This window comes from Calonectris borealis, chromosome 13 (genome assembly GCF_964195595.1).
Source record: "Calonectris borealis chromosome 13, bCalBor7.hap1.2, whole genome shotgun sequence".
NCBI classification, from domain to species: Eukaryota; Metazoa; Chordata; class Aves; order Procellariiformes; family Procellariidae; genus Calonectris; species Calonectris borealis.
Window position 1 is genome coordinate 22525359 of NC_134324.1, and position 25889 is coordinate 22551247.

The 25889-nt window shown below is 43.0% G+C and overlaps 1 protein-coding gene across 2 annotated transcripts in view; it reads right to left on the reverse strand.

Moving 5' to 3' along the window:
• LOC142087829 (vascular endothelial growth factor receptor kdr-like) overlaps nt 1–25889 on the reverse strand; it is a 142840-nt gene that overhangs the window by 53000 nt on the left and 63951 nt on the right. For both annotated transcript variants that reach the window (XM_075162511.1, XM_075162510.1), the window contains exons 8-11: nt 25499–25616; nt 23469–23644; nt 9889–10039; nt 6811–6916 (exon numbers count right to left, since the gene is read on the reverse strand). In XM_075162511.1, coding sequence (XP_075018612.1) covers nt 6811–6916; nt 9889–10039; nt 23469–23644; nt 25499–25616 — 551 coding nt within the window. The remainder of the gene's footprint in view (nt 1–6810; nt 6917–9888; nt 10040–23468; nt 23645–25498; nt 25617–25889) is intronic.

Sequence of the window (25889 nt, forward strand, 5' to 3'; positions counted from 1 at the left end):
ACGTACTTTACTGTCTTGTCTTAGAACTAGCACCTCCCAGCGACCTCCAAAATCTGACTTTTAAACCAGCAGCATCCAGCAGAAAAATATATGTGATTTCAGAGCAGGAAATGAAGGATTTTAAGTGATTTTCTTGTAATAAGATGAATCCATTGAAATCATTATGCATCAGCTTTTCACTCTAGCTGTGTGTTCCCGGGTGAATCCCTGAGATTGGGAGTCCAGTTATCTTTCCAGCATCTTAAATAAAGTTCTCAGTTGCCAAACTAACCTAATCCTGGTTTAGTCTGCAACAGAGTGATGCTTTGGAACACACACATGCTATACCAAAGGGCATCCAAATCCTCTCTCCTTCTATAAGACCACACAGTTTTGTCTTTTACCAAAAGGAACCTGAAAGAAACACTTAGGAAGCCAGCAGTGGTATCTGCTTTTTGAAGTATCTGTATGTCAAGGATATCCCATTGAAATCAACCAAGGAGATCCCATCGAAAAGTAACCCCTATTAACCCAGATGTTAAACCCCATAGTATTCACAATGCCGATGTTTTGGCAGTGGTTCATCACCAGTAGGCAACCCAAGCTGAACAAACTTGAAAATTTGAAAATTTGAAATTTGTCTGTATTTGGTCATAGTGGCAGGTAGGGGTAAGGATTTTGTTCTTCTAAATGCCGTATTGCATTTAGGGTATACAATGCTATACTTTCAATGCAACCATTTCAAGGAAAGTCTGCAAAAAGAAGTTGAATGAGAAAATGGTTTGAACTCGAGTAACCAAACATAGGAATCTTTTCCCATTATTAACCATGAAAACTGTTAGCAGACTTCTCTCAGTGGAGTGGCACAGTCCCAGCATTTGGGGACCATTAGTATGGAGTGGAAAAAATTCTGAGGGGATAATCTACTTTGTGCACTTAGTTCATGCACCTGGCGAAGGATTTTCCATTCCTGGAATCAGAGCCAGGATAGAAAAGTTTGAGACATGTTGCCACATCTAGACTCGTGAAATCGCAGAAGGACCTTAGCTGCACGGGACCGCTGGTGGTCTCCTGTCCGACCTCTTACTCAAAGCAGGGCTCACATCAAAGCTGTTTCTCATGCCTTCTACTCAGAAAACTCTGATCCCAGACAGAGCACAGCACTTTCTGCTAAGCCTAAATAATGATCCTGATGTGAAATCTGCAATTGCCTTGAAACATTGTATCTCTTCAGTGAAATTACTATTCATGAACTATTTACAGCCTGGAAGTTCACACTTTTTAGTTTACCTTCCACTCCATGTCCTAGTCAAGAGCAGTTCTGACTAAACGACAGTTAATCCTTGTCAGTGTACTCCAGCCACAAGTGGTAGCACAAACTATGTGGCTGTTCAGTCCTTAGCTTCTGTGCAGACTGCGCTGGAACCAATGGTAATTAATAACAAATTATTGGCATGTATTGTCTAGACATCTTCCTAGCGGGAGCTGGACTGAGATCCTGTGAGTTCACTGCATACCAAACACCAAACATCCTTTGGACCAGTTTTGATTGCCTGTGTTGAATTTGGAAGTAAAGGGCTCCGTTTCCTATTACTTAACCTAAAGGCCACCCAATACTGTGAGCCCAAAGAAGGGATTATTAGCTAATAAATAATTACTATAAAAGAATAAGCTAAGTTTAAAACTCAATAAAAAAAGAAATAAAATGACTGATCTCTGAAGAACAGCTATGACAAGTAAATAGACATTGCTGCTGGGAAAACTCATAATGGAATAGTTCAATAAAGTCCATATGTCTTGCATTGTAATGTTCCCGAACTGATAAAAACAAGCTATTTTAGAAGCAGCCAAATAACATTCCACAGTCATATACCATGAGTGTTTTAAGACATCTTGTAGTAAGGACAGAGCAGCAAGACCTTTTTTTAAGCTGGAGCCAGCATGAATTAATATATCTTGTTATTCCTTGCTTTCTCTTTCCTTTGTCTAATCCCTCCCTCCAACGGTTTTAGTTAACAATTCTTCTCTCTTTCACTTCGTTAGCTATATGTGGGCGAGGATGAGGAATAGAAAAAGTGGGTGGAAAACTTCTCAGCTGTCTAACTCTGGCAGAGCTGGGGTGGAGGTGGCTAGAGGGAGATGAAATTATAGGAACTTCACCAGAGACCCCATAAAGAAAATATTCAGCTAGCTCCCGATCCATCTACTTGAATGGCACAGAATAACACTTCTTTTTATAGCCTGACAATTCTGATCCATGATCTTAGTTCATTCATTCAAAACATGGACTGAGGACAAGTGATAAGAGAAGTCTGTGAATTGACTGAGAACTTCTAGGGTTTGCTCTCATCTCTGGCAGTGGGCGTTTCTCCCCCTGTAAATGAGAACTATCATTGCCTTCCTCACAGAGTGTGGCAGAGCTGATGGTAGTACCATGTCACCAGCAAAGGTGCTGGACAGGGCAGGAAACTGGGGAAAAACAGAGGTTTGAGGTGCCTCTGGAGGAACCGGTATACATTTCTAGTATGGATGGACTGATCACTCTCTGGCCTTAGGACAGGTGGGTAGGTGCTGGCTAGTCATGAGCAATTACCACCCCCATGCTTCTTCCTCACACCCAGCGATTGCAGCTAATGAATTTAAGAGGGCAGGGAAGACAGAGGGCCATTTGTTATGTCCCTGCTGCTAGCCAGGCTCTCTCAAGAAGACCTGCCAAGGACAGTGTAGTAGTTCATGTGCTCCTGTGCTTGGGTAGTGCCTGAAAGATATGGGCTAGTCTCCCAGAGAGTGGATGCTTTGTTCAAAAACCCAGCCGCATGACTGTTCACCTTCCCCTGCCAGAGACTAATGTGACAAGGCTTGCGGGAGCTCACTGAAACGGGCACCCACACAGGGTGACAGATTAAACAGCCCGCCCGAGTTGCTCACATACTTTTCACCAAATGTATCCCACTACTCTAATGTAGTCTTTTTGTTCCTTCAGGAGGTTTAAACCTGGCATTTTTGGGTCAATTTTCTTGAGTGGTTATGAATTTCACTAGCAGAAGAGGTGTATGAGTTTCATTGCAGAAACATCCACATGGTCAGGCCACTTTCTCATATATACATTAAAGGGAGAAAAGAGATGAATAGAAACCCCCAATGAGACTGAATTATGTATGGATCTTGCTGTTCTTTTCTGCTATGTCCTGTTCTCCCAAACTCAGACCAGTATGTGCAGTTTACTAAAAGGAAAGAAAATAAAGTAGTGATCTAGTTCCTTGCAACTTGAAGAGGAAATTCAGGCAATTCATGCAATCATGGGTGTTTTACCTGGTGTTAAAAAGCAGTTTTCAGAGGTAGCTACACTGTAGTTTAAATCACAAAGTGAAAAGTTCAATATTGACTCAAAACCACTGGAAAAATTAAACTAGCACGATGCAATTGCCTCAACCGCTATTTGACCCAAACTTCAGTGCAGTACATCATAACATTAATGATAACATGCTTTTCTTTAGGAATGAGACTCAGCCTTTAGAAGACAGGAGGGGGTGAAATTCACTTCTCCATTTGTGGAATTGTAATGGAATAATCATTATGACGAAGATGACAAGAGACCTCAATTTTACATGCCACTTTTGTTAAATAGATGTCTAAAGATCTTGATGTGATCAAAGATCAAAGATCAAAGATCACATCAAGCATCAGTGGTCTGCTGGAAAAATCCTTGCTTGCTGCCCTGCAAGCTAGCTTTTGAGCAAGATTCTGGAGCTGGTAATTTCTGGGGGTTTGTTCCCATATTTTTAGCAGCTCTAAAACATTAATGCATTTTTTCATATGTTGCTGAACCAGCATGCATTGCTACAGTTCTTCAAGGGTGAACTCTAGGGATGCTGAGAAATCTTAGAGACTAGGTAAATTCCACCTTCTGCTCTGAGACTCCAGCTATCATTGGACAGGCTCAAATCACACAGGAAAAATAACCAATCTCAGCTAATCCCAGCTTCATAACACAGTCAATAAAAGCCATACTCAGTCAGACTCCAACATCTTTATTATTTCATCTGGCTAGTCAATGCAGATGAATTACTTGCTAGGACATGGTGGGAATGGATTGGGCTGTTTCCTGTCTATTCCATTTCTGGTGGGAATAATGACTGATAAAACACAAGGAAAAGTCTGAAGGCTATGAGTTTTCATCAGTGTCTTTTTTTGAATTATATTCTATTATCTAAAGACTCTACTTAACACAGATAGCCTTGGACTTCAGAAAGGGGGAAGGAGAGGAATTGTCTGCTAATGTAAGCAGGGAGACAAAGTGCTGAAACCTGAGATTCATAAAATCTAGTTTTATTAATTTGAGTAAATCTTAATCAGGACGTAAAAATTATTAGGAAACATCTCAGAATGTGTTTTCAACCAGTGGATCAGCGGGAGATGAAAATAATGAATATACTATAAATTGTAAAATTATGTAACTTGTAAAGAAGTATTTTTATGAAACTTTAATAATGAAATATGTAAAAGCTTAAGCTAAAGGGTTGTAGGCTGAGCTTTTAAACATATCTAAAAAATGAATACTTTAGGATGCCTGGAGTTTATAGAAAGAGCAGAGATGGCTGTGCAGGGCAGAGCGAGGAGCAGCTTCGGGGCTGTTTGTGGTACTCAAGGTGTGAGCAGCAGCAAAGCTCTTAGGGAACAAGAGGAGTCCTGAGGACTGCATGGGGTCCTTGTACTGAGGTTCTCTCATGGTCCTCATTTCCACTAAGCAGTTGTGCCTCCCTTCTCCTAGCACTCTAGTGTCCACCGTGTTTTACAGGCAGGAAACTCAGGCACATGGTGATGTCGGGACTGACCTGTGGGTAGGTGCTATGGTGTCCTCTGCGGGAGCGGAGCACTATTTCTCCTCTGACTGCTGTACCTGGAGATTGCTGCACCTTTTCTTTCTAGGGAAATTAGGTGATAGGGGAAAGCTGGAAGTCCCTAATCATGAACCAAGATAGACTGAGGATGTTTGGAGTGCCCCACTGGATCCAGGAGCTCTGTGGCACTCCTAAAACACCTCATTCAGAGACTGCAGCCAAATCCCATCTTAAGTCCACTAGCAGACTAAAATTTCACCCAGTTGCATATTTGCCTCAGCAAAGTTGGTAAAAGAAGAAATGGGAGTGGTGTATGTATGCATAAAACAAAGAAAAATGTTTCTGATTTTGTGTTGTTGAGGTGTCTCACTATGCCAGCATGTGGGATAATTCAGCAAACAGATGTTTTTTGAGTCACAGCAATTGTGAAACCCTTCACTTTTATATGGGGACTAACATAACTTTAAGACTGATCATCAGATATAAACTAAGCTCTTGGACACCAGATCATATATTTAGACAGACTGTATATATGGAGAGAAACAGTAGCCATGAGAGCTGGAGAACTCTTGTCAGTCCATGCAGCAACCAGAAAGTTTTAGAAAAGGAAGAAACTTTGTAGGTACATGTCACCAACCTCCATTTTTTAGAAGTAATTAGCACTTTGTAGGTAGTTGCTTTTACCTAAGATGTAAAATTCTTAGAGAATACATTAAAAACAAAGCTCAAGGAGCACTATGCCATCTAAATAAATCTGATTTATAAATATCTTCCAGCAAGGGGAAAACTCAGGAATGAAATGCGAACACTGATTTTCTCCTTCCCAGCCCAACTTCCATGTTTTCAGAGCTCTGTTTTAGATTATGTTTAGAGCTGGAAAGTCTCCATGAGAAAGAGCAGATGGCTAAGGCACTGATCCTGCCAGATGCTGATTTAGTCTGGACCCAATCCAGAAGAGCACTTTAGCTTTGTGCTTAACTTTAAGCATGGGAGTAGCCCAAGAATTATCATATGCTTAAAGGTATACCAGGATATGAACTGCAGCGTTCAGCACCTTGCAGGATTAGGCAGTAAACTATCTGGAGCATCCATCTCGAAACCTGTAGCTGCAAAACCACTCCTACAGCCACAAACCTCTGTCAGTCCAACAGGGGTAAAACAACGGTCTGAGCCAGACCACAGTATCTTCTCCAAGGCATAGCCAGAAGTCTGTGAATCTAGAGCAGAACAGCTGCAGCAATTTCTCAAGGATTAGCATGGACGTGTGTAAACAATATCACTCAGTATCACCACAGGTACCTGGGAGGCATTTAACACAGATAATTCATGGCTGGGTTCTTTGCAGTTCATGCAGGAAGTGTGCTCCTGGTGCTGTTTGGAAGGGGAAGGAGGCAGGGAAGTGTGGAAGGAAGAAGGTCTTCCCACTTTCATTGGCTTGGTAACATGGTTGGCAACCCAAATGGGTAAAGAAACGTTGACAACTCCTGCTGAAACAGGCAGGTATTGCAGTCATTTACACACCTTGAAAATCAGGCCAGCTACCTCTGGCCACCATAGGCCTCTTAAATTGCACAGCTGTTTAACTCCTGCTACTGGGAGAGTAGGCAAGGTTGGGCAGTACAAAGTGCTCTCTAAGTGCTAAGCATTTTAATGAACTCAGAGTTCTTATCAGTTGTGTGCGCTTCACAGGACCCCTCTTGCACTGAACCGGTCTTACACTTTCTCAAGACTGAGGCAGACAGAGAGGTTTTTGACCCAAAAGTCTTTGGAGAGTTTTAAACAGGGTATGTGACATCATTGTCAGAATCCCGGTATTTATAAACAGCAGAGATCTGAAAATGATCCCAGGGCTGTGGAATTTAAAGCATGCTAACAACCCGCAGCAGCTTGGGAACTGCGGGCAGAGAGCTCCGTGTGAGCGCAGCGTCCTCTCCGTAAAGCCCACTGCTATTCCATGACATCATTGCTCAGATTTTCATCAGACACATACCTTTCTTTTATCCCCATGCTTCATGGTTATGTTTTCAATGCTTCTGATCTTGTTGCCTATGAACATGTTCTCCTGAACCACAATTTTTTGCCCATCGGGGTTGCATCTGGAGGTAGAAAAGCAAAGGTGGTGTTCAAGAACCCGACTCACTGCAGATAACCCAGGGAGGCATTATTAAAGAGAGAGAATGTCATTCTTAGACAGTAGCCTTAGGTCTTAAAAACTCCTAAAAGCTATTCCTGCTGGAGATTGTTACCTCTTCATGAAACTACTGTATTCCTTCATTGCAACATTTCAAAGTAATTTACAAAGCATCTTGACAGAGGTAGACAAAGATCAGTATATGACCAGCAAGGAAACCCCCTAAACTTTCTGAAGATTGAAAATAGAAAATACTGGACAACTAATTAAATCATGTGAGTTTAATCTGGCTAATATGAGTTATACTCCAACTCAATGCAGCTGTGGCTTTTTAAGTGCTCTGTTAGCACTTGCAGTGCATTTCAAAATTCAAAATGCCAGTCATTCAAAACTGTGGGGAGATGAATGTTGCTGAGCGTGTCTGTCTATCTGCTCAGCTTTCCAACATGAAGTGCAGGCTGAGGGAGTAGAATGGATAAATACTGGGATAACAATAGCGGAAGGCTCCTTTAATATTGCATATTCCCCAGAAGATAACCATATCTCAGTCAGTTATCAATCTTCAGTTTGAATTATGGGCAAAGAGCAGTGTATGTAGCACATCATTCAGAAAGGTATACCTGCACCATCCAAGGCAAAGGCTTTTCTGTCTTCTATAACTACAGCCCTTGGAATAAATAACCAGAGACAAAGGCCTTCTCATGCTTAGGAGTGCAAAGGCTTCAGCAAGGCTAGAGCTCCAGGCATCCTGGCTGAGGGTGCTGCCAGCTGTGCAACTCGAGGAGGCCTTTCATTTTAAAATTGCCAGTTCAGCTCCAGTCCAGCACGGCTGGCTGTTACTAACTGTGAGTCCGTGACGGCAAGTTAGTGAAGTCAGTTCAGTTCCACAACTAGCTGCAATTGCACCTTGCGCAAGTCATCACAATGGAGGACAAGGAAGTGTCCTTATGGCCTCCTCTGCCTCAGCAGAGGCACCGCACTTCCCATGGCCGGTCCCAGCGGCCTCTGAGCCCACCATAGCAGATTAGGATTATAGGAGGTAAAATGAGTATGGACTTCTACAGATGATGACCAAGGCCCGATGCTGCAGAAAACTAATCCATAAATCAGCCATGCCTTTGCCAAACCCACACAAGATGCGTGGGTAACACCCTGGGTCAAGGGAGGGTTTATAGCTCTCAAAAGAGCCTAATTAGAAGATGTCTTGAGTGACTTCCTGCAAGGCACAATTCTGTCTTGAGGATGAAGGGAAAAAACTCAAAGGAAGCAAATCACATCACAGCTATAAGGAACAATGATAGTGTTTTGGGATTCAAAGTGCACTAGTGAGGAGGGGGGAGAGAGAGAGAGAGAGAGAGGAAGTGAGACAACAGAAGGAAATGGGGTCTGTGTCATTTCCCACAGGAATCCTCCTACAGCTTCTGCTGGAAAAAGATAAGGCTGCCCCGGAGGCCAGAAGAGGTAGACACCACTCTGCAATTGTATTTAAATTGATAAGATCAGAGAGTCAGAGAGCTGGAACAAGGGTTATACGAGGTCTTTTGCTACCAGGTCACTGGTTCAAATCTGGCTTAATTTGGCATAATTCATGACCAATTCTCTCTCCCTAGACAGAAAGGTCTGGAAAAGATTTCAGGTCATCACTGTGGCTTTCCTACAGAATACATAACCTGTTTCCTTATGGTGTTTCCATTCTGCTCTTGTTGAACACCTCCGAAGCAGCAGTTTGTATGCCTTCTGCTGACCTGCGATGCCAACAGCCCTACCTAAGCCTACAAATCTCTGTCGTTTTATTCCTGCAGGAGCAGTGTAACTACCTAAATGAGGTAATGGGCTACTTCCCTTGTGGAGGGACACAAGGTCACTTTTTAGACCCAACCTGAGACTAGATTACCCAACATCACTGCAACTGCTGCAGCAGAGAACCTGGGAAATGAGCTTCTCTGTGATTTTTCCCTGTCTCATGACTTGCCATTCACAGCATTTGGAAAAGCATTGAAATGGTGAGAAAATAAGGAACCATGCAGCAAATTTCTCTCTTTCTTCCTAGACCTGCCTTCATTTTTTTAATGGATGGAAAACCTGACTTCAGCCCTCTCATTGCAGGGAAGAGTTGAAGTGCAGTCAGAAATGTTATACATGGCTCCTGTATGTCCCCTGGGGCTACCAGGGGAAGTATTCAGACCTCAGCCAAGACCTCTCTCTATAAATCACTCTGCTCATATAACAGCAGGAGCAAAGAAAATGTCTTCTTGTATAAGGCAAATCTCGAAAAGCATCTTGTGTTTTAACTTGCCTCATTCCTCTCTGACAGTTTTGACCCAGTGACTTTCTTCTGTGCCTTCACACCTCAGGCTGCCTCCAGACTTTAGCAAAGAAGCGTCCTCAGTAAGGCGTGAAGGCCTGGTTACCTCTTCCAGCTTCTGCAACACAGATGCTGCCACAGGAGCCCATGCTCAGTGTGCACTAGTGAAGACAGCCCTTAGGAAGTAGCATGAATTCCATATGGCAACTAAATGAAGCCAAACCTTTAGCAAGTTTGTCTGACAATAGCTCTTACTAAGGAAAAAAGTGTGTTACCACCCAGCAGAAAGCACCTATCTGTTTTTTCTTTGTCAACTATGTAGGCTACATCTGAGAGGTGTAAGAAAAGATGTTGGTAAGTCAAAGGGGCATTGCTGGTCAAGTTAAAGAAAATTCAAGCCTGATCTTTAGTCACTTTAAACTTATTTGACACAATTCTGATAATATAGAAGGTGCTTGTAACTCCAAGAAGATCATACACAACTAGATGTCTGCTGGGTTCATAACCCTTGAGGTGAGGAATCACTGCTTGTGATTTTTAACTAAGATAAATAAGAGGTACTGGAAAGAAAGACTGACTTGAAACTACCAAACTATTTTGCAACATGTTCACCTGTAGGAATGTCCACTTACAGTGTGTCTGTGAGGCTGCAGGGCTGCCACTTCCACTCGATCTTCGGGTCAGGATTCCCGCTTACGGTGCACTGGATTTTGTGTTTGCTTCTTAATTCCACCCGCTCAATCTTATCAAAATCAGTTTCCTTTTCATAGATTTTGGGTCTCTCTAAAGAGAAAAAAACCACACCACCAACAAAATAAACTCAAAAGAGCAAATTTACATCCATAGTCATGGTCTCGTTTCCCTCAAAGGTTTTGAAACCTTTCGCTGTCGTCACTGAGAGATAATTTAGTGAGGGTTGCTGAAGTTGTAGGTCAATTACCAGCAATACTGAAAGTATACATTTACAGGAACATGGGTATTAGTTGTGATGTTTCAGAAAATACATTGAAATGCTGCCACATTCATCCTAACTGCTTTCAAATGTTGTTGTGGACCTACTATACTTCTAGAAAATTTATGCCATGAAACGTCTATTGGTCGGGGACTGCAGGGTCAGGCTGTTAGTCTATGTACTGTGGGCAAAATAGCATTCGACTTCTGATGTCACCTCCTGAAAGGAACCTTATCAAACAGCTGCTGTTCTGCAATATTGTTAGCATTGTGCAGGTTCTTCCCAGGGTCTTGGAAAAAAAGTCTTTTTGATCTGAAAACTTTGCTTTCCTTTTCTGTTTATGTGTAAAGTGCACTGGATGAAGGGGCGAAGAAAGCAAGGAAGAAGTGGTGGGGAGAAAACACTTGTAGAGTAATGCCAAGAAACTCTCACCAACAGCAAAACCATTAAAAATGTCACTGCATTATTCACAGCTGGAGGGGTTGCAAGATCACACCCTTGGACTGGAAGTCTCTCAAGAACAAACTTTTGTGTGACACTTTCAGGGCTGCTTGTTGCCAGCAGGAAAGAAATGCTTTGTCCCATCTACTTCCAGCTCCCACGGGAACATGCGAAGATGAGAAATAATGCTAAAAAATCCCCAAAGTGAACTGAACTTTTCCTAACCTCGGAGAGGGTGGATTTGAGTTTGGGGTGAAAGCACAGGCTCTTCCCTTATGCAGACAGCTCTGCCCATCCCTAGCCATATCTCTTTGTCTGCTTCTCATAACAGGAAATCAAACAGATTTATTGGTCGGGGTCCCTCTGTGGAACACCTCTGTGCAGCCAAGTGTGGCTGCTTTACACTGAGGGCTTTTGACAAGTTGGGAAGTGAATGTAGATTAGATTTCTGTTTTTTGGGTTAACTTATTTTTTCTGCTGTCAAGGAGGCCCCAGATATGTAAATATGAGCTACTGCCCACCTCATCAATCTTGAGCCCTTTCCCTCTTTTTTTTAATAGCTTTTTTTCCCTTCCAGCCCTCTACTCTTACGAGAGGACTGACCAGGCTGATTCGTGTCTTGGTGGGATCTTCGCTTTCCATTTCTCATGGCTGCCAGGCCAGACTCTGAAAGATCTTCTGACCTCATCATTGCCTAAAAATGCATCAGCATTTCCTTCTTCACCACATGAAAGGACTATTGACTGTAGTTGGTTCAGCCATATCCTAGCTCCCATGCTGTAGTAAAACATTAGCTGCTTTAAAGAACCTTCGTTAGGTCCTGATTAACATTTCACTTGAAAATCCCAAATGACAGGCCTTGTTTGGGTTTGCTCTTGCGTTCTCTTTTGCTTTTTTGATCCCCTTTGGTTGAGCCTTGTTTCCCCATCTGCCTGCAGATGATGTTCTATCAGGCTCCAAAAATCCATTCTTCACTCCTTTGTCCCTTCAGACAGGGAGAGGGATTGGTTTTTTGTGAAGGAGACGATGAAGAAGGCAGCAGATGGGAGAGTGCTTCAGGCTGTGGTTAGGGTCTCTCAAACTCACATCCTCATCTGTAAGATGGACACAGGTTTTCCTGCACCACATCGCTCTGGGTTATGCAACTTATCACTGATCAAGTGCTTTGAGATTCGTGAGTAATTCACCGGAAAAATTATTAGGACTAATGTTGAATTTCCTTGTAAGTGGCATCTCATTTCCCATCAGTAAATTATTTCTGATCATAAAAATAATTTTGTAAAACTCCCTGGAGAGAGAAGCACATTTTTCATTATCTCGGACATTTTTCTTTTCAGTGTCAGATCCTGTGTTCGGCATGTCTGGACTGACATCAAAAGCATGATTTTCACTTGGAGAAAGAGACTCTAAGTTCAGCGTGAAAGGTTACTCAAGTGTTGTGCTTTCTGGGCTGTAAGAACAAAGCTTAACACACTTGGGGAGGGAGACCGTATGTTTGTGTGGTTTTGTGTGTGTGAAAGCGTATGGGGGGACAAGGTTTGACTACAATCTTTTAATATTAGGAGATTTTTCTAAACTCTTGATGGAATCATGAACATATTGACTGTCATTTAAATTACCTTTCTAAAAAAGAAATAATAATTTTAACTTGATCTAATTCAAATAAGAATATACATGAGTGACGAATGAATTCTTAATTCCACAATTACTATACTGCATGGCACTATTAAATATTACTTGAAACCTAAAATGAGTCAAAATTATTCATCAATTGAAATAATTATTATTTATGAGGCTTAAGCAATTATTTTCTTAAAACTTGAGGGGCTGGCTAAAAATGCCTCCCCATCATTTCTTTCCAGGGCCTTATAACACAGTGTGGGGTCATAGCTAATTATGGGCATGACACTCAGAAATTGAAGCAATTTTAGAAAGCGTCTCTCTCTTTTTCCCTGCAAAGGTTGTAATGGTGGTAGTTGTCATTCTGCAAATGACTCTTCTGCAGTGCTACCACAGTGGGGATGGGGCCCTTCCACAATTTTGAATGTGCCTTCTTTGTGCTTGTTAGGGTGTTTTCATCAGCCCCACCGCACTGCAGGTTTGTGATATGGAATGTGGTGTACTCATATAGGGGATGTTTCCTGGGCTGAAAACTTTTCAAGCCTCTGCACACTGTCATGGCCATTTTACCTCTTACCGTGCCCCCATTCACTTTGCTTGCTGCTGGGCCAAATCCTATTTACAGAAGTTGCCTCCACCAGTGATGGAAACAAGTTAACTGGCTTCTGTGGTGGGTACTGGCCTTTTAGATTTGCTCGGACTAGATAGTTGGCTCAGTGGGCTGGCATCTGCAGCAGTTTCACCTGCGAAAAGGCTCTTCACATAAGCGTGATGAGGAGTTTTTAGCCTAAAGCCAGTGATTATCTAAGGTACGCCTAGTAGCGTATTTCTCAGATAACTCTCTCCCTCCTCCAAACAATGCTTTGCTTTCTCTTTCATGTTTGCTTACTAAGCAGCATGGTGGATTATGCACAAACTCTTTTTTATCTTCACTCATGTTTAGGTGTGAGGTAAGGCTCGGGGTACGAATCCATTTGTAAGCACTGCCAAAATCCAAGTATATTTTTGGTTGCACCTTAAATTATGCATCTGAAGTGTGGATTTTATCAACACACAACATTTGCATGTGTATTGCTGTTTTTTAAACATGCAAAAAAAAAGCTGTTGGGAATGGAGAGCTTTAGCAGGCATTGGACTAACGGCAGTACAAAAGTTGAGTAAACAAGCAAGCTGCCTCTGCACAGACCCTGCAGTGCGCCTTGCCTCCTCCGGCAAATGCAGCGCAGAGTCCTCCTTTCTCTTTGAAGCTCTGCGGCTGTGCCGAGAGCCTGACCTACAGCACCTTCTGCTATCCTAACCTTGGGCTCACTGAACACCTTCCTACAGAGCCTTGCCCCCAACCAGCAGTCCTGCCTGCTACAGCAGTGCTGAACTGCAAGAGGAGATTTTTAAATACACTTCATTCCTGATGTGAAGTGTCCTTCACTATCCCACTTCTTGGTTCCCCCTATCCCCCCGCACTGAGAACTGCCCGCTTACTTTCAGCCTCCACCTCCCATCCCTTGGCCATTGCTCTCCCCAGGCTGAGTTTTCTCAAGCAGAAGCCAAACAAACCTTAAAAGCTTTCTCATCTCTGGCTGCATTTGGAACACGCAATGTTCAGATGGCTTTAAATGTATCGAAATAAATGGGTTTTTGTCCTCTCTGGCTTAAAGTGCAATTGTATCCCCAACTCGCTTTGCAGAGGTGCAATTGCTGGTGTGAGAGCTGACCTGAATAACTAAAGGCTTTGCTGCTGCTGCACTGTGAAATGCAATCAAAAAGCAGTTCTGCTTACTGTAAATTTCAAATTCATCAGCATTATGTAAACCTCACCTTACTTTCTAGTGTTATCTTTAGTTTGTGGCATTAGGAGCAAATAATATGTACAAGAATTAGGACATTAATCGTCTGGCATTATCCCTTTTGCAAGAGACTCATATATCTCTAAATTCATTGCAGATGTTATTATGGGGTTGTACACTTGTCACCCAAAGGAGCATCCAAATATAGAGGACAGCACATAGAAAGTTTCCCTGCCTTTTTTAGAGAAACTTTGCTTTACTTTCAGTGACTCCTGACTGAACTGCTGTTTATGTACCTTCCCCACTACCATTTAAACTGGATTTCAAAAAATCTTTTCACATTAAGCACATCATTAAAATAACATAGAGTGGTCCAGTGAAGCATTTAGTCTCAACCTTATGTACTTCGCTGGACATGGGGCTTCATTAAAACTATTGAAAGAGAGGCAACTTGTTTTCTATTTATCCTTTCTGTTTCCCAAAACCAAAAATAGTTTGCACTTTAGAATCTTTCATCGGATGTTTTTATGGTACTTAATGGAAAGATAAGCTCTGCAAGTTGAGCTAGGTGAATATTCTTTATGGTAGATAGGAAACTCACTAAAGTTTGGACTGGTCAAACAATATGGGAAAAAGAGGATGAAATTTCATAGAATCATAGAATTGTTTAGGTTGGAAAAGACCTTTAAGAACATCAAGTCCAACTATTAACCTAGCACTGCCAAGCCCACCACTAAACCATGTCCCTAAGCACGACATCTACAGTCTTTTGAATACCTCCAGGGGTGGTGACTCAACCGCTTCCCCGGGCAGCCTGTGCCAATGCTTGACAACCCTTTCGGTGAAGAAATTTTTCCTAATGTCCAGTCTAAACCTCTCTTGGCACAACTTGAGGCCATTTCCTCTCATCCTATCGCTTGTTACTTGGGAGAAGAGACAGACCCCCACCTCGCTACAACCTCCTTTCAGGTAGTTGTAGAGCGCGATGAGGTCTCCCCTCAGCCTCCTTTTCTTGAGGCTAAACAACCCCAGTTCCCTCAGTCCTCATAAGACTTGTGCTCCAGACCCTTCACCAGCTTGGTTGCCCTTCTCTGGACACACTCCAGCACCTCAATGTCTTTCTTGTAGTGAGGGGCCCAAAACTGAACACAGTGCCAGGGGACAATCACTTCCCTAGTCCTGCTGGCCACACTATTTCTGATACAAGCCAGGATGCCTTTCTTGGCCAGCTGGGCACACAGCCGGCTCATGTTCAGCCGGCTGTTGACCAACACCCCCAGGTCCTTTTCCCCCGGGCAGCTTTCCAGCCACTCTTCCCCAAGCCTGTAGCGTTGCTGGGGGTTGTTGTGACCCAAGTGCAGGACCTGAAACTTAGCCTGAACCTCATACAATTGACCTTGGGTCCATCAATCCAGCCTGTCCAGATCCCTCTGCAGAGCCTTCCTACCTTCAAGCAGATCAACACTCCCGCCCAACGTGGTGTTGTCTGCAAACTTACTGAGGGAGCTTACTTGATCCCCTCATCCAGATAATTGGTAAAGGTATTAAACAGAACTGGTCCCAATACTGAGCCCCAGGGAACACCACTTGTGATGGGCCACCAGCTAGATTTACTGGTGACTGGCCATCCAGCCCGTTTTTTACCCGGCAAAGAATACACCCATCCAAGCCATGAGCAGCCAGTTTCTGCAGGAGAATGCTGTGGGAAACAGTGTCAAAGGCTTTAGTAAAGTCTAGGTAGGCAACATCCACAGCCTTTCCCTCATCCACTAAGCGGGTCACCTTGTCATAGAAGAAGATCAGGTTAGTCAAGCAGGACCTGCCTCTCATAAACCCATGCTGACTGGGCCTGATCACCTGGTTGTCCTGTACGTGCCGTGTGATGGCACTCAGGATGATCTGCTCCATAACCTTCCCCAGCACCGAGGTCAGACTGACCAGCCTGTAGTTCCCCAGATCCTCCTTCTGGCCCTTCTTGTAGATGGGCGTCACATTTACTAACTTCCAGTCAACTGGGACCTCCCCAGTTAGCCAGGACTGCTGATAAAAGATTGAAAGTGGCTTGGTGAGCACTTCTGCAAGCTCCCTCAGTACCCTTCGGTGGATCCCATCCAGCCCCATGGACTTGTGTGTGTCTAAGTGGTGTAGCAGGTCACTAACCATTTCCCTTTGGATTATGGGGGCTTCATTCTGCTCCCCATCCCTGTCTTCCAGCTCAGGGGGCTGGGTACCCCGAGAACAACTGGTCATACTATTAAAGACTGAGGCAAAGAAGGCATGAAGTACCTCAGCCTTTTCCTCATCCTTTGTCACTATGTTTCCCCCCCCATCCAAAAAAGGATGGAGATTCTCCTTAGCCCTCCTTTTGTTGCTAATGTATTTATAGCAACATTTTTGTTGTCTTTTGCGGCAGTAGCCAGATTAAGTTCTATTGGGCTTTGGCCCTTCTAATTTTCTCCCTGTATAACCTCACGACATCCTTGTATCCTCCTGAGTTGCCTGCCCCTTCTTCCAAAGGTCATAAACTCTCCTTTTTTTCCTGAGTTCCAGCCAAAGCTCTCTGTTCAACCAGACTGGTTTTAGCCCTTTCCCCCTTTAAATCTAGTTTAAAGCTCTTTCCCCCAAAGTAAAAACACTTTGTCTGTGTTCAGCTTACAAGTGATCTCTGTGGGTTTTTTTCATTTTTTTCTTTTTTATTAAAAGGAAAGAAAGAAAAAATTAGTTAAATGACCTGAAAACAAAACTTTTTTTCAGGCTGAACAGAACATTGTGTTTGACCCCAGCTGATTTTGTCTGGGTGGTTTTCTTTGTTTCGTTCTGTTTGCTTTTTTGTTTTACTTTGCGCAGCACTACATACAAGGCTGCCGTGAGGTGGGTGCACAGCATTGTCCCCACGGTACCTCTGAGGAAGCAGATGCCAAGATGAAATGAGTGGCCAAAATCTCTCCATGAGTCAATACCATGGCCAGGAATAGAATTAGGGTCACTGATTATCGGTCGCCTGCCTAATCTCTAGCACACACACCCTGCTGCTCCATTGTAACCTGCTGTTATGGGCTGGGAATGCCAGCAGGGTGGAAGCAAATGGAAGAGAAACCATGCAGTTGGATACTGTATGAATAGATATTAAGAAAAATCACAGGGCACTTGACCTACCCTACAGGGAATTTTGTTGTTAAAATGGCCGTGCAGCTTGGTTTTGTTTTTTTCTGACCTTAGTACGTACTGTCACTTTTGCATGTATCTATCCTCACCTCGTAGGAAGAAAGCTGTCTTTTCTAGTCCTGTACCACCTTTCCCAGATCTGTCATTCAACCCTGATGCAGCCAAGCTTTGGGGAAAAAAAGGGTTTTCTCTTGTCTGTCTCTCCCCATCTTATTTTTTGTGGCTAAACAGAGTTCAAAAGCAAATGCGTAATGATGAACTGCTTAATTTTTAGCAGAGCAGGCAGTTTTCTAGGATTTTTGTCTCTGCCCCCTTTGCCTGCTTTTCAAAAGAGAAAAACAACAGTTGATATACCTGCAGGCTTGGCTGAGAGACAGCATGGAAACCACATGCTGCCACTTTCCAACTTTCCCCCACCACTCTGGTTTTTAAGGGCTGTCAGAGAGAGATTGCTGCTGCAAAGACGTGAGTTGAATGCCTCAAATTTTTCTGGCAAACTCCAGCAGGCCCCCACCTTCCTCTTCCTAAAATTGCTTTGGCTACTTCCACAAAACGAAAATAGCTCATCTGACTTTTTCATTAGGGACTCTCCTGGGAGTGCACAGAGGCTGAGTGGAGGCCGGACTGTGGAGCTGCAAGTGTGCAGGGTTTGCATGATGTCAGTGAGAAAATTCTTTATAATTTGCTAATAATTAGTGTGCTGGAAAGGCCCACTGCAGTCTGTTTGTGCTGCTACAAACAAATTTTTTCTACAAATTTTTTCTTTTCTTTCATATATCTCCCAGAAAAAGTCAGTTGTTTCTCTCCTGCCTATGTCTGATAAACGAGACTTGAAGGATAGACTGGAGCACTGTATCTCTTTGCCCTTGCTCTTCTCAGCTGAGTGTCCTGCCCACCCAAAGCATTGGCCACAGCCATTGCTGCCAGTACCCAGGAGGAAAGCAAAGCAATGGGCTTGGGGAGGAACACATTGGAACAGCAGTTGGATGGAGACAGGCTGTGTTTTATTTTGGGGTTTCTAGTTTGCTTGGCTGGCTCAGGAGGTGGAAAATTAGATTTTCTATTTTGACTTTTCCTGAATGGGTCATTCTCCAAGGAACTACGCAGGAGATGGATGTGATATACAAAGGAAAACCAGTCCTGGCAGAATACTGAAGCATGAAGGTAGATCATTTTATGTAGCCCTGCTTCTCGTATCTGGCTCCGTTTTTAACCTAAACATCAGTTGGGTTGCCCTAATAATCCAAAGAAATTAATTTTTCTCACAGCGCAACAGCATCCAACTTAGAGATTTCAGTGGCCCTTCCATGCACAAAAGACTGTGGGAGTCTCCCCTTTGTTTTCAACTGGCTTTAATTGAGGTCCATCACTCTAAGAGCTGTTTTTCTCTGAACTGGCATAGCCCAAATGTATTAACCTCATCCTGGAGGCTCATTTCCCTCTTCAGACTATTTCTGGGTCTGGTTGAGGTGATGGGGTATTGTTCACGTGGATCACCGCATATTTATTAACTTTCATGGAGATCACTGGGGACTCCTTTGATGACAACTCATCCCTTGCAAACCAAAGTAGGTCAGGTGCAGAACTCCCTTTGCCTTTGATTTTAAACCAAATATGAAGAGCTGGCCTGACTACAGAGTAGGGCAACATTTGCATCATTAAGTGCTCTGGAACGATGTCCAAAACCATGACAAACGAATTCTCCCTAGTAACAAATCGAGGTATAGCCGGTCACCTTGCTGAGATAACACCTCGCAGATGGCAATGCACATGTGAATTCTCCATGCACCCCTTTTATTCCAGTCCTTGCCCAGGAGAGAGGGAATTCATAAGGAGCCTGTGAATTACTACTGCTTATGGTAGAGGCTATTTCTAGCACTTAATCCTGCATTTCTCATAGATACAACACAAAAGCTTGGGGGATCAAGTACTCTATGAGGGAATGTAATTTCAATTGACTAGAGCAGCTGGAACACAAAGCAATATTTGCTGGAAGAGCCTTGAGGGAGCACAGGAGAGAAACTTTGGGACAAAGAAGAAAGGCAAAGTGGTGAAGGAGGTTATTCATCCCATTTTTGAATTAACTTATGCTTCAATACAATCTTCACTCACAACGTGGGAGTCAGAGCATGCTGACTGCTCTATAAGAGCTCAGCAAGAACCCTGATACATGCAGATGACTTGTACAAGGGTGAGAATGAAATGCAGCCTGCTTGCCCATAAATAGATTTGAGGTTTTTGTTTATATTTTGTTCTGAAACTGCTTTGTACTCCAGCCTGGAATAACTCTTTTCTCCCACATTTCTCCTTCTTGGCTGGATCAGATGTGCAGCCACCAGCTGTTGGCTAGGATTGTTCCTTCTCCTTGCTCCCTCCCCTCCAAATTCTTCAGGACATTATTTTCTTGAAGCTTTTCTCAATAAGAATTTAATCAAACAAAACAAAAACACAGCAACCCGCCGCTTCTGGAACAGTGTTTGATGTGTAAATATGTAAAGAAGGAGTGTTTTGAAAATGCAGTCAGCTACCTCCAGGGGACTTGAGTCCTACAATAAGCCAAGGTGACTCCACAAGGGAGATATGTGCTCCTGCAAGATTAAATTCCAGCTGCAGTGGGAGCACGGGTGACCAGAGGCACAGCTAAGCCACTTCTTAAAGAGACATTTTTTGAATAGCAGCATGATTCTCCTCCAGGCCAGGCAGCATGCTCCTTCCTGCATATTGTCCACCAGGTCCTTCCCTCGGGCCAGCATTGCTATCAGTTCCCACCCTGCAGCTCTGGGAGTTATTTGTCCATTTTGCTCCTTCTCGCCTCTGTGAAGCTGAGACGATTGATACCTCTGCACTCTGCAGATACTCATAGGTTTTATGGCCCTATCAAACTTTGGGGAGAAATAGCTCCTAATATTTTACTCATTACCATAGAGTGAAATACCTTGCACATACAGTGTGTGCTTTATGTCAGAATTACTGTGATTGCTACCAATTAAGTACACGGGAGGTGACTCCAAGGAAAGCCTGCAGCAGTGCTGGTCTTCCAGCAGGTCAGGAGATACACTGCATACAAGCTCCTGTCTTGCAGGGCTCAAGCAGAAGACTTCTTATCTTGTTCTCATCCTGCTTAAAGGGTTCTTTTCTGCTGCCATTATTATTGAATAAAATACTGCAAAAATTAATATAGTGCAACTTGATGAATGAGTCCTGCTGCTATTTATACTTTGTTCGTGAACAACAATTCACAACACTATTAACTTTAAACTTCCTCTACACCTAGTTCAAATTTGCAGTTGATGGGTTTGTCACAGCATGCTGGCTGCCAGTTATTCTATCTGTGATGCTCAGGAATGTTAACGATGTCTTATTTTGAAGAGACTCGCAGGAGCGGGGGCTGTATGCTTGCTTATAATTTCTACAATGCAGTATCCCCTTGCAACAAAAGAAAATATATTCAAATGACATTTATCTTCTCATTCAAAAGTCTATTTAAATAATTTTCCATCTTCTCTTTAATAGTATAGACCAGAACTCACTCACTTTCACAGATGCAGCTCTGAAATTTAAAAGACTGGCCCTGGCTTTTGGGGAGCAATGCTGTTATTCAAAAAGAAATGTTACTCCTCAGTAATAGAGAGCTGGTACATGGTTATGTACTCAGCATGAGGATTATCGGGTGCTGAATTGCTGCAGGCTCCACCTTTTAGATATGATGCAAAACTGATACTCCTACCACTTTACTTGCAAGCCCAAGAGGATTTTTCCATCAAGTCTGCTAATCCCTGTGTTCAAATTCCACCTTCAGTAATTGCAGACTGCCTATGGTTCTAAGCAGAGACATTAATCACCCCTCCCAGCTCAGAGGTGGTTGTTTCAGTGGTGGGCAAGGTAATCCCTGCATAAACCAGCTAGAAAGTGTTTTGGTCTCCTTCTGCATGTCTAAGTGTCGGCTGAAACTCCAAGCAATTTAATCTATTCAGGTACGATACCAGGATATCAATCATGATGACTGGAGATATATTATCAGGTTATTTGTTGAGGAGTTAAGGGAAAAATTCAAATCTGTGTTCAGTTTGGAGCTTCAGAATTTTTTTGGAAAATAAAGCAAATGATACCCAGATCTGAAAAAGAAGCAGTCCCTTTACTCTAGCTGAAAGGACAGGAAAAAAGACAGTTTGGTGCTGTTGGATAAGCTTCAACAGCAAAATTTGCCTTTTATGGTCTCTACCCACATGCATCCCAGCAAAATGACCCTCTCCTTGGGCTGTTTCACATACACCATGTCAGGTTCTTCATACATCTTCAGAGAAGAGCCTGGCAAAGGCAAAAGAGATTTCCTAGTGTTTTGTGTCAGTCCTATCTACAGTCAAGGCAAATATCCTCATTGTTTGCAGCCTTTAGCTTAAAAACAATGGCGCTCTTCGGCAGATGTTTTCCTTTGCTTGCTCTCATTTCTGGGATGACCTTCTTTTACCAGAAAAGAAACACTTGCTGTTCATTTTTCCTGCGCTTCACCATGCAGCACCTTCCCCAGTCGGTAACATTCCTGCAGCTGCTGGACTTTGCAGACTCTTGAGAAATGGTGTTTTTGCAATGAAATAATTATTCCTGATTGAAGTCTTTGTTGGGCTGATCTCTCAGAAAGGCTAACAATGAGCACCATGCTAGGCATGCACTGTGTGTGAGAGACAGAATACCACACACTTGTACATACAATAAAGATGAAAGGCTTGTACTGTAGTTAAGAGCATGGGATGGTTTAATCCTGAAATAGCATTTGCTGATGTAAAACAAGGTCTGTTTGTTTTTTATATGCCTATTTGGGGAATGGCTGCTCTTCAAGTAAACATTCTCTTTTGCATGCAAACACCAATATTTACCTTGACAAGATAGTTTATTATCATTCTTAATTTTCTCTTCCTTTGAATGTTTCCGTTTTCTTAACAAGATGGCAAAACCATTGTATGCATAAACAACCTCGAGCGAACAAATTACCACAGCTTAACACATTCCTGCTCATCAGCTGAGCTGCAGCACCTGACCATAAGCATGTTCTTAGCATTCTCCACTCCTAAATCACACATTAGTTTATGTAATGTTTAAGGTGGTTTAAGATATTATATCTTATTTAGCATTTTTAATAGACCAAATGTGCCTAAGTGACAAGTTCTCCATTTGTTAGGCATTATTCCTTTCTGAAAGGTGAAAGATGAAATGAGAAAAACATGAATGCTGGAAGTTACATGGTGCAACAGCACATAAGTATACAAAACAGGGCAATTGAGAATATTTTTAGGTGTAAAGAGGACAAGGAGAAAAGAATTCACCACAGAAAAGAAAGCAAACCTATCTCAATAACTTTATCTATCTCACTGCCTGAGTGAACCTCGGGAAATACAAAGGGAAGCAGAGCTAACTTTTGCTGAACTCCTACTTGGCCTCATGATTCAATCTCTGTTGCCAAATTCAATGGATTAAAAGAGGCAGTGGATGTGCAAAGAGACAATGTGGCTCTGTCTTCCATTATCCCAGCAAGGGAGATTAATAAATGTGATTCCAGTATCTATTTTCCCTTATTGTCAAGTGAACTTGCACACCACAGTTTACTTCAGTTTTCTCCAGACTCCCCTGAAAATGAACCTGTCTCTCAAGTGCTCTCAGCAGATAAATGACAATACATAAAATACAGACTTAGAAAGTATTTCTGTAGCAGGATGATGGAGAGACATAAAAGACAGGGTAGGTTATCTAGTTCTTTCCGTCAGCCCTATTGGGACTTTTCCTGTCCCAACAGATGTTCTCCAGTGCTTTGCCCAAGCAAGTTTTTAAAAAATAAAACTTCCATCACTTCTCTTGGGAAACTGTGCCCCTAGCTCTAAGACCTCTCTACTAGATATCCTCCCAAACTCCTATTAAAGTTTAAGTCCTGTTAAATTTGTTCACTTTCAAGCCATTTCTGCTTCCCTCTGTGGAGACACTGTCCGGACACAAAGGTGCAATATCTCAGTGGGAAGTGACTTTAGATGACCTAGTTTCAGACTAACTCCTCATACCAGCTTTCCATTCTGTTCCTTCGATTTAACATGTGGTGAAATGAGGTGGATCTTCAGTGGTTCCCAAGTAGGGTGGTAATCTATGCACAGTGCTATATCAGCTCACATCAGTTAAACATGGGAAATGTCACCCGTTCCTGCTGATGGGTAAAGTAGGATCACACAAAAAATGAGAAAGAACCCGGTAGACATCAGATCCTTACCTGTCACTACCAGTTGCATGGTGAGGTTCTTATACAGGCCATGTTTTGCATTGCTCAAGACGATGGTGTAGTTTCCAGCATGCTTTGGTCTCACATCTCTTATGCCCAGTTTGTACTTCATTGGATCTGGCTCATAGCAGGTGTGGTTATCCTTGATCAGTTTGCCATCTTTGTACCTGTTTTGAAAGTCCCATCAAGGCTCATCATGTGCATGCACGCATGTTAGCCCTCAGAAAATCTAACTGTTACCCAAATTAGGGTGGGTAAAGAGTCCTCCTTCAGAAACAGCAAGGGAAACACGGATCTATAATCACTGCTTGAATTGGACATCTATTTCTTTTATCCTTCCACTAAAACTGAGTAGCATCTGCAGTGCTATGGGATGGCTTCATCCAACAAACAGAAAAAAGATATTTTAATGGATCTGAATGAACAATGCCTCTCGCATGCTCAACTACGATCAGAAATGTACATCTAGATGCCCCCAAATTATGCTGGATGTGCAATACTAAGCGCAGGAAATCATGGGTTAGCCAAAATTTATGTCATCAGTTTTAAAACAAGGTATTAACTAAGCAGAATTTTTTTTCAATATGTCCATATGACCCTTTACTGTTACTGAAAAAGCTAAAGTCTGTGACCTGGAGAATTTACAGTCGATAGGAAGGTCAGTGAGGAATCCACAATCTTAAATCTTCACTAGCTAAGAGTAGGATAGCAGAGTCTGCATGGGCAGACTCCTTTTCACTGCTAATCTGATATGCAGATTTGGGTTATGAATATGAAATAGGCCAGACTTTGCCACACACAGAGCTTTAGGCTTGGTGGAAGGGGAAGCTGGGGCATGTGTCCTACTGCCTGAGAATGCTGGAAACCTCCTTTACAGTCGTTTAAACAACTGTACCGAGAGACCTCCAACATCAACAGCTGTAGCTTCGAACATGCAGGGAAGGCAGCTCTGGTGGTCCCAGGCCGTTAAGAAGCAGCTCCATGCTGAGCCCCGAGAACAAAGCCTTGGCAGAGAAAAGGGGGACGGTCCCCACTTCAACTCACAAAAACATTTCCATCTCCTAAATAACAGCAACAATTAAGAATATCTCCTGGCAGCACTGATTTCACCAGTCTGACTGAATATTAGAGAATTTCATGTTATTTCATTGCTAAAAAAAATGCAACAAACCCATCCCTGACCAATACCTTTTGCTGACTGGCAGGCCCCCCTGAGTGGCACTCAGCTGGCCAAGGAGAAGTGCGCTGTGCAGGTGCTAACTCACCCAAGCCACCTTCTCTGCCAGGAAGGCAAACCCATGCCAGCTGTTGTACAGGATTTCATACACTTAAAGATGTATAAGGTGTTGGATGGGGTGTTAAAGACCCCCTGTAGAATGAAGCACAGAAGATGTAGCAAGAGAGAGGACAAGCGATGAAAGGGTAAAGAGGGAAATGAATGTCTCCTGGAGTTGCTGGCATGTTGCCCCTCCTATTAAACTGATCCATTACAGTCCTGGTGGAGCCTTTAGTTTGCTCGGGAGGATTCACTGCATTGTCTGCAGGATCTGACGTTGCTGGTGGTACAGGATTGGACAAAATTATTTTGAAGTTATGAAGAGAAACAATTTCTCATGTTGCGAATGTGTGCTGCAGCTTTCTATTATGCACTGCCTCCTTGCAGACTGACCACCACTAATGGTGGTAAACTGGCAGCTCTTCCCCAATAGCTTTCTACCTGAATCTTCCAAACAGTTCTGTGTCCAGGGTGAATGAAAGCCCCATTTTTCCTGCAGGGACCTTTTCTGCATGACTAGGAGAGAAAAATAGCATGAGAAAGAGGTATGGCTTGCCCAGCTTCAGAGCATATGTCAGCACAGAAAGGAGTCACATCTCCTTAGCGGAACTGAGAGACCCCAGCTATGAGCATTCCCAGCTCTCATCTTTCATCTGTGTGGTAAGGAATAGTGAAAATCTATTCTAGACAGGAGCCCAAAAGAAGGTCACGTATTCCTGATTTTGCTCAAGATGATGGTACTCACCAGGTGACGTTTGGACGAGGAAAGGCATCCACCTTTGCAGCTAGTTTCAGTGACTTGTGTCCTGATGTAATCTCGTAGTAAGGCCCTTTCTTATGTGAAACCATAAGGAAAGGTTTGTCTGGAAAGAGAAATGAATAGGAGGACAAGTAATGGCAGATCTGCCACAGTACAGTGCTCACATCTTTGAATTGCGTTGTGTCTACCCTGGATTTTTTGCAATACAGATCTGTAGAAGCTGCAGACCACCAAATGGAATGACAAGCTGTTACCGCAGTTCCCCTGCAAAGCTCAGTCACCGTCAGGAAGGTCTATCTCCAAATGAAGGACTTCATATTTAAAGCAGAGAATATGCATCTGCATTGCCCCTGGAGCAGTGTGTAAAAATGCCTGA